This window comes from Chinchilla lanigera, unplaced genomic scaffold (genome assembly GCF_000276665.1).
Source record: "Chinchilla lanigera isolate Chin_1 unplaced genomic scaffold, ChiLan1.0 scaffold00051, whole genome shotgun sequence".
NCBI lineage: Eukaryota > Metazoa > Chordata > Mammalia > Rodentia > Chinchillidae > Chinchilla > Chinchilla lanigera.
Genome location: NW_004955452.1, coordinates 2,392,856 through 2,407,351, shown reverse-complemented (window position 1 = coordinate 2,407,351; position 14,496 = coordinate 2,392,856). Strand labels below are relative to the sequence as shown.

General features: G+C 53.4%; 1 protein-coding gene across 2 annotated transcripts in view; it reads right to left on the bottom strand.

The window, feature by feature from the left end:
- LOC102007080 overlaps positions 1-12,914 on the bottom strand; it is a 44,637-nt gene extending 31,723 nt beyond the window's left edge. For both annotated transcript variants that reach the window (XM_005394736.2, XM_005394737.2), the window contains exon 1: positions 12,497-12,914. In XM_005394736.2, coding sequence (XP_005394793.1) covers positions 12,497-12,654 — 158 coding nt within the window. In that variant the 5' untranslated portion in view covers positions 12,655-12,914. The remainder of the gene's footprint in view (positions 1-12,496) is intronic.
- Positions 12,915-14,496: the final 1,582 nt, after the last annotated feature.

The window sequence follows — 14,496 nt, the reverse complement described above, 5'->3', positions numbered from 1 at the left end:
ACAGGGGAGCGGGTGTCAGAGGCTGTCTCTCTCCAGGGAGCACTGGACTCACTCGGAGCTTCCCAGACCGAGAAAGCAGGTGGCCGGCCTCAGTTTACCCTTCTACATTTCCTAGGTAACCCTCCCTGCCTCCCAGGGTTCCAGGGAAAAGCAAAGAAGTGGCCATGGTCAGGTCTACGCCCAATGTATGATGTTCCCCCGCCCAGCATAAAGGGTTGTGGTTCAAATAGTCATCACCCCCATCCCTACTCCTAAGCACTTTCCCTGGCCACTGAGTGCTAACCGTGTCACAGGTTGAGCTCATGCCATCTTCTCCACGGTCATAGCTGCTGACATCAGCCCCAATCTACAGATGGTACAAGTGAGGCTTAGAGGGGTACATGGCTTGCCCAAGCCACACAGCTAAGAAGTGGTGGATTCAGTCTGTGTGCTATCTGGATCAGACTGGCCTGCCACTACCCAGTGGGAGTCAGAGACTGCCAGGACAGAAGGGCTTTAGACAGCTTCTAAACAGCCAGTCTGGGGCTGGGGATTTAGCTTAGTGGCATAAGTGCCTGCCTGGCAAGTACAAGGTCCTAAGTTCAATTCCCGGTACCAAAAAAATTTTAAAAATAAAAAAATAGAAATAAATGGCCAGTCTATGATCATACAGATCAGGCCCAGAGAGCCTCATGCCACCAGAGTACACATGCAAAGGCCCAGGGGCAGGAGCACAGGCTTCCTGCTGGCCTGGAGTAGAAAGAAGGGAAAGATGGCAGAGAGGGGCTGGGCCCTGAAGCTGGGGATGCACAGAATGTCAGGGAATTTGCATTCTTGCCCAAGAACCACAGAAATACCTTGGAGAGTGTTCATGAGGGCACTGGAGTGACATGATGGTGAGCAAGTGTCTGTCGGGTAAGTGGAGAGGGAATGGGAGCAGAGTCCACTAGGGAGTGACTACTTCACCCGGTGACAGAAACGAGGGCCTGGACACAGGCAGTAGCCAGACACGGGTAGGGGTGCACAATTCTAGAGGTGCTGGGGGCCATTGGCCTGGCAGGCACTGGCGACAGAGGAAGGAGGGCTGAGGCCATGGCTTTCAGCTGAGGACTAGGGGGGCGGGGGTGGCCCTGAGGTGGGGCGCAGAGCAGGGCCTGGTGAGAGCTGAGCTCACTGAGAAGCCGCCCAGGAAGGTGGCAGGGCGGCCTCACTCTGGAGATGAGGAACGCAGGGCTTGGGAGGCGAGGCCACTTGCCTGGGGTCGCTTGGCTAATGAGCGGTGGCATCCTGGCTCCGGAGCCCAAGCTCCTGGCTACATGGGCAGAAAGTGAGGACAGAAGCGGAGATGGTGTGGCTGGAGGGACAGGGCCGGGGCAGGGTCTTCCAGGCCTCCAAGAGAGCCCCTTCACTCCACCTTACACAGGCGGGCCCAGAGGTCCTGGGAAGTCCAGGTCACACCCGAGAGGGCTGATACCATGACATGCAGCCGAGGGCTGGGCTCGGAGGACTCCAGATCCCTCTCGCTGCCAGCCATAAGCTCCCGTCCTCTGGCCACCAGCTGCACAGGGACACTGACCCTGCTGCAGGACCAGCCTGGAGGCCTCTCTGGGAACATCAGCCTGGCCAGTCCCAGGGAGCTGGGCACCAAGCTCCCAGCTGACACCGGGAGGCCCCTGCACTGGCAGCCCCACCCCTGCCACTCCGTTGATCTCCAGAGCAGGTTGACATCAGGGATGTTTTTACTAAGGGGGCAGGAGGCCTTGGGAGCTGCCCAGCAAGGTGATGCGGGCCATTAATCACCCGGTTAAGAAGCCACGGCCGTGGGTAACTGGATCCAGGGAGCGGTGCATGCACCCCACCTGCCATTTGTGTTTGTTTTTTGTTTTTTGAGGCAGTCTCACTAGGCAATTCAGGCCAGGTCTTAAATTTACTATGTAGCCCAGGCTGGCCTCGAACTCCTGGCACTCCTCCTGCCTCAGCCTCCCGAGTGCTGGGGTTTCAAGGGAGCACCACCACACCTGGCCCCACCTGCCTTTCATCTCTGCCCATGCTGCTCCATGTGGGCTCCCAGGGCATCTTCATTAATTCTGGAAACCGGCAGGATGACATGGTGTGTGTGTGTGTGTGTGGCCGTGGTCCTCCTTGTATATGTGTGTGACACAGACCCGGCTTCAAGGTCAGCCTCACCCCTTTCTCATGAGGTCACCCTGGGCAAGCTCTCTGATCTGTGAGCCCCATTTCTTTATCTGTACCCTGAGGGTGATAACATGGTACAGAGGTAAGCACCATGCGTCCTTGTGGGGCCCGAGTGACAGCTCTAACACAGAAGGGTCTGGAACTGAGCACCTTTCATAAACACAGGGACCAGGGTGTACGCGTAGGATTCTCAGAATGATCGCAGTGACCCTTGTAGACACACAGGCCAGGCCAGTGAGGTGGGCCGGTCAGCACGAGCAGAGGTCTCACCCGCGTTAGGTCCCATGCTATGCAAGAGGGGGCTCAGCCCCGGGGCCACATTTTACTCACGCGGGCCACTTGGGGGAAGTTTTTCTGGTGCTGGGCGAAAGTCAGAGATTCGGGCAGATTGAGGGGTTGACACAAGGGAAAACCTTCTCCCTCGCTAAGACTGAGGGAGCCTGCAGCCCCTAAAAGACCCGCCACCGGCCAGCAAGACACGGACCTCAGTCCTGCAGCCGTAAGGTGCTGGCTAGGGCTACTGACCAGAATGAGCTAGAGGCAGATTCTCTCCAGCGCCTGGTGACAATGCCCAGCCCAGCTGATGCCTTGGCTCAGCCTACGGAACTTGAGGCCCAGGGGCCATGACCTAGTAGTCGTTTTCCTAGTCTGGGAGACTCCTAAGACCTGGCAACTTGGAGTGACCCCCAGGCATCAGCTCTGGGCTCTGGGGGACACCTGATGTAGCCTCTAGTCCTAACCTGTCTGGGTGCAGAGGACAAGGAGTGAAGCCTGGGCAGATAGGAAGGTTCCGGGCAGAACCTGGCTGAGGTCAGCTGGGTGCCTCTAGATGCCCCGTACTCCCTCGGAGCCCCGGCTTGCTCTTCGGAGTAGGGGCACCAGCCCCAGCTTCAGCAGCATCATGGGCGCGGTGGGTGGAACAAATATACTTTGGTGACTTGGAAGAGACGTCTAGGAGCGGCGAGGTGGTGGCCTGTCCCCGGGGTCAGCAATCTCAGGCCTGGCTCCAGAGTCTCTCAAGCGCCTGGCCAACCTCAACCCACAGCAGGGAATCGTGGCAAAGGCCCCGGGCAGCCTCCTCCTCCACCTCCCTGTCCACCGCCCTCCATTTCCCCTCCCCAAAGTCTCCCAGCCGCCCTCTCCTCTCCAGCCCGCTGGCCCTGCCTGTGCCCCGGTGCCTGTGTGCTGCCTGGGTGAGCACACGACCTCCTCCCAGCATCCTGCGCCCGCCTCAGCCTCTCCCTCTCCCTCTCCCTCTCCCTCCGCCCCCAGGGCCTGCGCCCCACTAGCCTCCCGCTGGTCAAAGGGCCGGGTCTCTCCGCTCTGCGCTGAGGCTCTCTGCTCTACGCTGAAGGCTTAGAATCATTTCACTTTTGCCAAACTGAGTCAAAACAACAAAAAATGTGTTTAATTTGTGTTTTTCTCCTACCAGTAAGTGTGAGTAGCTCTGCATGTGACTTTCTACTCAACTCACACATACTTATATTTAAATTCCTTTTTTTTTCTTTTTTTTTTTTTTTTTTTTTTTTTTTTTTTTTCTGGTGCCAGGAATCGAACGCACGACCTTGCACTTGCCAGGCAGGCACTGTGCCACTGAGCTACATCTCTGGCCCTTAAATTCCTTAATGCTTCCACACACACACGATGCACACTTCAAAAGGTATAAAAATACCCCAGAACACCAGCCACCGTCCCCAGCCATCCAGATCATCACCCCAAAGAAAAACCATCTCCCTAGTTTCTTAGGTGTGCGCCCACATGAATTCCAGGCTCAAGCAGCGGTGTTCTGGAAAGCTCATAGCCTGACAGGTCCTGGACGAGGGAGCCTTTCCCTGCCTCTCTCCTTCTTTACACAGGTAATCACATCATGCTTAATTTTTTTCAGCTAACAATGTATTTGGCAACTGTCTCCTTTACTCTACAAAGAGCTGCTTCTTCCTTGTTACTGGCTGCCTAATGTTCCACCAAAGCAGCTATACATCTGTTCCTGCTTCTGGGGGATTGGAGGGTGTTTCCCATCTCTTGCTACCACAGATAACATGCTACCACGAGAAATATCACGCCACACAGGTGTGAGTTTATTTCTGGGGAAAATTCCTAGAATGCAGATTATTGGGTCAAAGTCTGCCAGGCGGCTTTCTGTGGAGGGTGTGCCCTTCCCCCTGCACCAGCACTGCCCAAGAGTTTCCATTTCCCATGTGCTCACTGAGCCAGGGATCAATCCAAGCTCACTTTTCAGACAGTAAACAGGGGCATCACACTATTGGTTGGTTTGGCCAGCAGCTTTCTTATTTTGAGTAGGACTGATCTTTTTTCATATTTTTTGAAAGATCCACTTGTTTTCCTTCTCTGTGAATGATCTGTTCGTGTGTTTTCATCTATTTTTCTACTGAGTCATCACCTATTCCTTTTTGATTTACAGATGCTCTTTATATATGAAGGAAGCTAGCCCCAGACCAATTTAAATAATGCTTTAAATCATTTAAATAGTGCCCCAGATGTTGAGTAGACTTGCCCTGGGATGCCGTCTGAGCCTAGCGATTTTTTAAAGAGTAACTACAGTGGACCCTTGACTTAGGAACTCAATGGGTTCCTGAGGGCTGGTTGTAACTCCAGTTGTCAGTTGAAGGCTCAGGTTCCTCTACACAGCCTTCAAAGTCTCTTCCATACACAGGTCGATCTCAGTGTCCTAGGGAGACATCAGCCCAAGATTTCTCCGTTAACCACATGCAGGAAAGGAACTGTAATGTTCCTTCCAGAGCTCTTTAATGATTAAATCTGAGCCGAGCGTGCTGATGCACGCCTGTAATCCCAGTACTCAGGAAGCTAAGGCAGAAGGATCCCTGTGAGTTCAAAACCAGCCTGGGCTACAGAGAGATCTCAAGGCCAGCCTGAACTGCATAGTGAGACCCTGTCTCAAAAATAAAATAAAATCCTGGGGCTGGGGATTTAGGTCAGCGGTACAGCACCTGCCTGGCAAGCGCGAGGTTGTCAGTTCTATTCCCAGTACCGGAAAAAAATGTTTTAAAAAATTAATTAATTAAATTAAATTAAATCCATATTTTATTTTGTTTTTAAATTTTTATTTTTAAAATAAATTTAAAATTCTAAGACTAATTCTAGTATTAGTAGCATTAGTTCTAGTATTTTTCCAATTCTTAATTTATTAATATCCACTTGTGTCTTTATAAATATATGTCTTCCACTGAATTTCTTCAGGTTTACCTTACTGCTGTTTTTCTAACTTCTTAGATTCAGTTGATGTACGTTCGGTCTCTTTTCTACATCCCTAGCCCTTTTGTATTTTATTTTATTTTATTTGAGACAGAGTCTCACTAAATCACTAAGTTTCTCAGGCTGGGCTTGAACTTGTGATCCTTCTGCCTCAGCCTCCAAGAGTGCTGGGATTACAGGCATGTGCTATCACACTCAGCTTCAATCTTTATTACTTATTAATAAAAGTATTTAGAGCTATGGATTTTTGCCTGAGCTCTGCTTTAACAGTATCCCTTATCCTGATATGGATTCATATTAGTATCTCAATTTTCTGAGTTGCTGTAACTTGTGTTGATATCCTTTTTGACACAAGAGAATGGGATAAAATTTGTCATTTTGTTTTTAATTTCTTGTATTGAAAACAGAACGATTATTAGGGGCAACAATGAAATTCATTGATTCCTTTTCCTTCCCTTCCCATGACACAAATTTATTATTTTATGTTTCTCAGTGTTTGTCTTCATATCTGTAATAAATTACATGTCTACTGATTTCATATTTAAGTTATATCTTCACCCTCCAGCTATAAAAGGCAAGGAAATCTATGTGCATTTATATTGCTTTGTTTCTTCTTTCCCCTGTTCCCTCCCAATGTTTGTCACTTGTGATTTTCATATAGTTTCTTTCAATCCTGAAGGTTTTGTTCTGTCCCTCAGTACCTCTCTCTCTCTCACACCTTTTTGAGACAGGGTCTCACTATGCAGTTCAGGCTGGCCTTGAGCTCACTTTGTAGCCCAGGCTGGCCTCGAACTCACAGCGATCTTCCTGCCTCAGCCTCCTGAGTGCTAGGATGACAGGTGTGCACCACCACACCTGGTCTCACTATCTTAAAACCTTTGCCTAGCTCGTAGTTAGGGACAACTGAGCTGAATTCCTCATCAGTCCTTTCTCCTTTTGTCTGCTTTTCTCCTCTCCAAGTTCTCTGGCAAAAAAAGTATCATGGAGTCGGGCACATCGGCCCGCACTTATAATCCTAGCACTTCGGAGGCTGAGGCAGGAAGATCTCAAGTTCAAAGCCAACCTGGGGAACTTAGGAGATCCTGTCTCAAAAAAAAAAAAAAAAGTTTAATTAAAAAAGAAAAAAGGTCATGGGACTTCTACTGTGAGTTTTATCCTTGTATATTAAAAAGCTGCAGCTGATTTCTACAGAGGCCAGTTAAGGAGTCCTGCTGCCTCGTTGAACAGATGAGGAAGCAGAAGCCCGGAGATAGGAGCAGTGGCCTCAGTGGGCCAGGGGCTGAGTCAGGACAGGCCACACAGGCGAGGCCCCTTTCCCATCCCATCTTCCCGCCCGCCTCCTGGAATAGGACTGGGAAGGAAGCCGCCCACCACTGTGTTGGGTTCCTTGGAGCTCCCCCTCCCCACTCAGCGGGGCGGGCGGGCCGTGACACATCCTCCTGGAGAGAGGGAGAGTGTAAGCTCGTCCTGGCCGCGGCCAGGCTCCACCTGTTCTGATAATCTCTCTAATCCCGCCCATAATTGCTCTTTATTAACAGAGGCGCGGCCTTCGTTCCGCACTGAAAGGAGGGCGTCAGGGCCAAAGACCAGGGGATCGGAAACTGCTCACATTTTCCAAAGGGGTTTATTTGCCATGACCAAAATAACCTTCCGGGGGCAGCCTGAGCTCTGCCTGGCCCATAACAGTGCCCAACATGGGCGCCCCAGGACCCCACAAGCCCGAGCCAGGCCCAGAGCTCCCTGCCAGGCGCCCGCAGCCGAGCGGACTCCATGCATGCAAGCGCTTTCTCAGAGTAAATAACTCAAGGTCCTGCTCTTCCCAGGTTCTGGTACCTGAAGCAACAGGTACCCACTCGTGATGCTATCAATGGCCGAATGCCACCTCGGGGAGGATGGGGGTGGCAGGGACAGAAGGGGCATTGCGGAGGCACCCCCCCGGAGGAACAGGCAGCAGACCAGTGTCTTGAAGTATGGCTAGAAGGTCCCAGGAGGTGACACAGGGAAGGACAGTCTGTAGGAGCAGTGTGCTAGGACAGAGCAGAGCTGCAATTCAGCACAGCCATAGCAGAAGTCTGAGGCTGGGGAGGAGTGGGACTGGGGCAGATGGGGTGGACAAGGCTGAGTCACACAGGAGTAGGGAGCCACTGAAGGTTCTAGACAGTCTCGAAGCAGCAGGGTCAGCTGTTGCTTTAGGAAAATACTTCTGGCTGGATTGAGGGAGACTGCCAGATACAGGGAGCGGTTGGGGATGCTTGGAACAGAAGTGGGGCATGTGGAACCTGAGCAGTAAGGAGAACAGAGGAGAGAGGTGGGCTGGGGCATGGAAGGATAGGGAGACAGTGGCGCTGACCCTGGCAGCCGTGCTGTCCATCAGGGCACGGGGTCAGACAAGAAGTCAGAGCATCCACGGGTCCTCATCACAGCCCTCTATGCTCTGCATGGCGCTAGGTCTTGCAGGGGCCAGAGGACCTTGGGGCACCCTCCCCGCCCTAGTGGCCCAGGAGGATAAAAGTTGGGCACAGAAATCCGCGCTTCTGGCTCCATCCTGCATACCACCCACTCTGCCTCCCGCTCCCGCACGGCCGGCCACACGTCTTCCCCCAAACACACCCCACGCTCCGCTTCTGCGCGCTTCCTGCCCAGCCTGTCCCTGCTGTTTCCTGGCCACACCTCAGTCTCACGGAAAAGCTTGGCTGCAGGTCCTCTGCACTGGAAGCCCCGTGCTCTGCCCCATAGCCCCCCGTGTGCCTGCCTCCCCTGGCCTCCTGCAGCTCTGCCTCCGTTCATCCTTCCCTGTCCTCTCCACGTCTGGCTCATCCCCGACCTTTCCCCCGACTCCGCTTGGCCCAAAGGCCCCGTCTTTGGTCTCCCCTGGCCTCCTCTCCTTTCTCCTCTGTGCCCATCCCCGCCCCGGAGCGCACACAACCCACGGCCACTGAGTGTCAAGTGGAAGATAGGCCAGGGCAGGGACGCCAGAGGTGGATGTGGTAATGCTGCTCCTTCCCCATCACCTTTCCTGGCTGGGGCCGAGGTGGGGCAGCAAGGGGAGCAGAGGGACAGGAATGGTGCCCAGGACGCCCCAGAGCAGCCCCCACGTCTCACTGCAATTCCTCACGGCAACTTCCAGCCAAGACGCTGGCACCAGGCATCGGGGCAGAGAGAGTAGCTCCTGCCTTCCAGGGGTCTGTGTTCTGGTTGGGCGCATGACGGATGAACTCATGCATAGAACTCCAGGGGGCCCTGTGCTGTAGCAGGACGGACCCACCTGCTTCCTCAGCCCGGATTCCCGGGAGCCTGGAATGTCGTGGCTCCGCAGCCAGACAGCCTACTTTCAGCTGTGCTGGTGCCTGCCCAGTGGTCTCACAAGTTGCTCCAGCTTCTGCATCTGTACAATGGGCACACAGCCTTTTCTCAGCACCAGTGACATAGAATACACAACCTACGAGCCAGTCAGCAAAGACCCTGGCAGGGTGCAGGATGTGTTCATTGTTTTCACCCCATTGCCGGCTGCAGAGGCCTCGAGAGGCCCAGCTCTGGTCCTAGCTGCATAGCTTTGAGTGATGCCTTCCCACACCCAGTGCTGCTTTATGAACTATGAAGTAGGGAGCTAGATGACGCCTCCTCTCCGCCATCCCGCTAAGATGCGAAGGGACAGAAGGGCCCGTGGTCCGCTCTCCCCCTCCTCGGCTCCCTTGGCCCTGGCCACTCCGGCCTCTTGGCTTTCACACTGCGCCCAGCTCGCGGCTGGGTCCCCAGACCCTCCACAAACACACAAGGGCTGCATGCGTCACAGTGCAGAATCCCGGACAGAACCCTCTCGGTGCCAGCTCAGTAGCCTGTGCTGCAGCTGAGGCCTCTACAGCCTGGAAAAGCACAACACCCACCCCGACCCCCTGCTGGGCACATGGCCCCTGCCCTTGGGGCCCCAAAGCCCTCAGAGGGCCCAGGTTGGCTAGTGGAGGAGGGGCAGCAGTCTCAGGGCTCATCCTTTGTCCCAGGCCCCAGTAGATTTTAATTCCAAGGTTCAAAGCGCCTTTGCCCCTTTGCAGATAAAAGGCTGCTCCGCTGGAGAGATGAGCTGGTTAATAAAGGACCGAGGGGGCTCTGGAAAGCTGGCCCACCAGGCCGGCGGCCCACGCCCTCCGCCGCGAAGACGCTCAGCCCCAGCCGCCCTGCCGTTCCAGCCGGCTGCCCTACAAGAAAAGCCCATTAATTTAACACTAATAGGATTTTCAATTTGTCACAATCCTGGGAGAGCTGGGGAGGTGGGAGGAGGATAGGATGCACAGCATGTCTGCATTAAGGAGCTTTGAGGGGAGGCTGGCCTGGAGAGGAGACAGGTCCCTGCCCCTCCAGGGCCTTCAGACAAGCACATCTCCTCCTGGCTGCAGTTTCTTCCACAGAAAGTAAAACTGAGCCAGGTGCATTGGTGTCTGCCTGTAATCACAGATACTTGGGAGGCTGAAGCAGGAGGATCACAGGTTCAAGCACAGCCTGTGCAATTTAGTGAGACCCTGACTCAACATAAAAAATAAGAAGGTCCAGGGATGTAGCTCAGTGGTATCGCACCCCTGGATTTGATCTCCAGTACTGAAAAAGAAAGGGAAGAAGAAAGGAAGAAAAGGAGAGAGGAAGGGAAGGAGAAAGGAGAAGGGAAGGGAAAAAGAGAAGAGAGGAGAGGAGAAGAGAAGAGAAAAGAAAAGAAAAGAAAAGAAAAGAAAAGAAAAGAAAAGAAAAGAAAAGAAAAGAAAAAAGAAAGGAGGGAAGAAAGGAGGGAAAGTTAATAAAACCTACTTGGAGAGGAGACTGTAGGATTAAATGAGTCTGTAAAGGAAAAACATCAGCAAGTGCAGTGCATCAGGATAGGCGGCAGCTGGCACCCTGTAACCATCGCCCCTCCGGCCTTAGTCTCCCTCCCTGCTCCCTCCCAACCTGCACAGGTAGCCCAGGCTGCCCGGGCTGAGGACCTGCCCCCAGCCCAGCCTGCTCCCCGCCTCCGGGCAGCTTCTGCTGACACCAGGGAGTCGTGAGTGTCTGGGAGCCCACGGTCTTTCCATCCTCCCCGGGATCAGCGTCCTGAATTCCTGGTTGTTCAAGAGGAGCCGAGGATTTGGAGCCTCGACACATGGCGGCCCGATCAGCAGCCTCCGCTCGTGCCAGCCAGCTGCATCTCGGTTACAGCTAAGCACACAGCACACCAGCTGCCCAAGCCCTGTTCTCCGGGCGAATTCCTCTGGGATCAGGAGATGCCAGACAGTGGGATGTCTGTGTCTCTCCGTGGCCGAGGGCTCAGCACAGCGCTTCCCACGGCCTGGGTGTGAGGGGCACCCTGCCTGGCTAGGGTCTCAGGGCAGGAGCTAGGGAGAGACGCGCCCTGGGCTACAGTAGACAAGGGACGGAAACAGACACGGTACACAGCCTTCTCCCAGGTGCCAGAGCCAACACACAAGCCCACCTGCACGGGCCCCAGGCCTGGCTCAGAGCCACACGCTGGACACGCTGTGACCGCCCCCGGGAGAGCGGTGGGAAAAGGGACTCAGGAGGCTGCTCCCCACGTCTGGCTCTGGGCAGCTGCTTCCCTAGCAAAGTCCTCAGGAACAGACTGGACAGCGGGGGGCAGGGAGGGCCCAGCCTGCTCGCCTGCAGCCCCTGTTTGCTTTGCCTCTGACACGGCCCCCGCAGGAGCCCCAACCACAATTTACGGCACAGCCATGTGGATGGGAGCGGGAAGCGAGGCGGCAGAGAGACGAAACCGGGGGCGGTTTCAGTTACTCTGTATTTCAGGCTCCGCAGACCTACTCAGGTGCACAGGCAACCATATATCTTGACTGCAGAAGAAAGAGAAGCAACAAATTGGTGTCCACCTCTTTAATGGTCCCACACATAGACACGGGGGCTGCACCTTCACCAAGATCAAGGTGGAAAGGCCCAAGGTCCTGGACTAGAACTCCATGGGTTCTCAGACGCAGGAAAGAAGGCTGGGTGGACACCAGGGAGAAGACTCTAAAAGAGAATCCTAGCTAAGCGCCACCACATAGAGTGCAGAAAGTCACCCTAGGCTCCAGGGATTCTGGAAGGGCTGGGGAAGAAGGCAGCCTGCCCACACGGCAGAGGGAGAGCAAGGAAAGCCCCTTCCTCCGGGACCTGTTGGGCCATGAGCTTTCTAGAACATCTCTGCTGGAGCTTGAGTCACATCATCTTGGGCTTGTGCAAAAAATATCCAGCTCTGCTCACAAGCAAGCGGGACCAGGGAGTCACAGGTAGCATGCGCTCAGGCAGGAGAGGGACCGTGTCACACACCCTGGTCGCAGAGGAGAGGTCCCAGCATCCAGAGTGTCTGTCCCATCCTCCACCGAAGCTCCCTGAATTTCCAGCTCCCACACTGAGAATGATCCCCAGGGCTCCAGCTTTCCCCTGAATTCTAATCTGGCTGTGCGAGCTTAGGTGAACTGCTCATTTCTCTGGGCTTTTAATTCCCTGGGAGAAAAATACAAAGGAAAAGAAAAACTAAGAAGGGCTCTCTTGCCCTATGGAGGTAAATGCCCTTCATAAAGGGCTTGATGAGCTATATTCAAGACAAAGAGAGTGGTCTCTCCCTATAATGCTGAAATGGTGGCATTTGTTTATTAGGGTTTTAAGAATGGGATGGAAGCTGTGGGTTGGGAGTGTAGGATCTGTCATTCATTCATTCACTCATCATTCATTCAGTCATGTAGCAGTTATTTACGGAACTCCTACTGAAGGCAGACGTGACAGAGAAGAGAAACAGGCATTCCAGGACCTTCTGGGGCGATGGAAGCTCCTCCAGAGCACAGTGGGGGAGGGGGCGTGAACAATGCATCTTGAAAGCCGCTGCTGGAAAGACGAAGAGGTGGCCAAGCAAAGCGAGGGTGGTCAGAAGAGATCTAGGGAGGGCTCGACATCTGCAAAGTCGTGAAGCATCTTCCCGCTAACTTCCCTCACTTCTCACCAGCAGGAAACACCTCTGCTGAAGGAGTGAAAGAATGGATAACAGAGAGACAGACAAGCACACGAGCAAAGCAGGCAGGGACGCAGAATGCACACTGCAGATAAAGCACCCACATACCTGGGGAACAGTGAACGCCTTGTGTGGTGGACCCAGCCATCCAGCCATTTCAGTACCATGTGGAACAGCCCAAAGCTCTGGCTTCTGTCTTCAACAGAGCCCAGGAAGGAGACTATGGCTCTGTCCCCTTGTCCACTGATGAGATCGCTGACCCACATCCAGTTCCCTTCTACTCAAAAAGCTGGGGCACCATCCCCCTCCTTCGCTCACGCAGAAGCATCTCTTGATCGTCAGCCACACTCCAGAAAGTGTGCCAGGCACCAGCGTGATTGCCGGTGGCATAGGCCAGCTCTGGGGCTACCTCTCTCTATGTGCCCATCCACCCTGGCTGGTCATGATCACAAGAGAGACGCACCTGGGTGCACAGCAGGCTACTGGACCTTCCCAGTGGGTCCCCAGTCAATGACAGGCTGAGGCCTGTGTAGCGGCGTTTCCCCCTCCTGCTCCCCGCCCAAGCTCGTGGCCAAGGGCAAGGCACACGCATGGCTGAAATCCCATCAATGGCCCCTGGCCAACTGGCTGCCACTTGCTTATTTGGCTTGGAACAGGAAATACATTTTTCTACTATTTATACTGCTGACCTCAGGAATAAACTAATTGCTGCTTCGAAGCTGCATTCCCACACTGTCCAGCTCACATCTGTAACCCCTGGTTGGGACCCTCACAGAAAAGGTGCCAGATGGCCGGGAGGTCCAAGGGTTCAAGCCTGTGGACGCTCCTGTCCTGCTCCTAGGTCCTCAGGGGAGAAGGATCGGAGGCTGCGAGTCACCTCTGCTGGATCTTCAGCTGGGATCCAGAGGATGTCGGCCTGCTTCTTCCTTTGTCTGGAACAAATCTCTTCTCCAGGTCCCCGTCTTGTTCTGCGCATGGAGGTGCAGTAGTGCTGAGCTCCAGGGACTGCCATTCGGAGTAAATGACACCATGTCTGAGAGCAGCTTCGGGTAAATGTGATTACCCCAGAAGACCCATCAGCTCGAACAGCCCAGCCCCAGAGGCCAGCTTGGCGCAAGCAGTCTCCACATCTGGGCCAGTAACAGCATCAGCCAGATGTGCTGCAGATCCCACCGCCATCATTGTGTGGAAGCAGGCACCTGCCTCCTGAGGCTGCTGCCCACAGTAACCAGATCAACCTCACCACACAAGCAGGCAGGCTGGCACCAGCAAGGGCTAGGAAAAAGAAACCGAATGAATGAATGAGTGAATAGCAACAACAGCCTAAGCTATCATACTACTTTAACTGATTTTTTAAAGATTTACTGAAATGAGCAACTGCTTGGCTCAGTGGTTAGCACATCCATCTATCAGACATGGCCGTCTTCCAATAAAATGTTATTTACAAAATAAGTTATGGGCCAGATTTGGCCAACCCTTCTGGTTGAACCATGCCCTCATCAAGTCTTTGATTCTTCCTCATCTCCCCTTCCTCTAATATGTCACCAGGTCCTATCTATTCTTCTTGCTACATACTGTTCCCTCTTACCCATACTATAAGCTCTGCCCTGGTTCAGCCTTATGCCCTAGGAGCTAGACACTCCAGCAACTTCTGTGTTAGTCAGCACTCCATCACTATAACAAAATACCCCAGCCAATCAACTTACAAAGAGAAAAGGTTAGGTTTAGTTCCCACTTTGGCAGGTTCCAGCTCATGATTCGTTGGCCCTGTTGTCTTGGGGCCTTTTAAGCTACTAAGTAGATCATGGTAGGAGCATGTGATAGAGCATAGCCACTCACTTCATGACCAGGATGCTAAAAGAGGTAGACAAAGGGACTGGACCCTGGAGTTTTATAGTTTTGTGTTTACATTTATGTCTATGACCCACTTTGAATTAATTTTTGTGAAAAGTGTAAGTAAGGTCTGTGTCTAAACTTATTTTTATCCTTTTTTGTATGTGGATGACCAGTTGTTCCAGCACCATTTGTTAAAAAGACCACTCTTTCTCTATTGAATTGCTTTGTTCTTTCACCAAAAATTAACTAACTATATGTGTGTGGGTTAACTG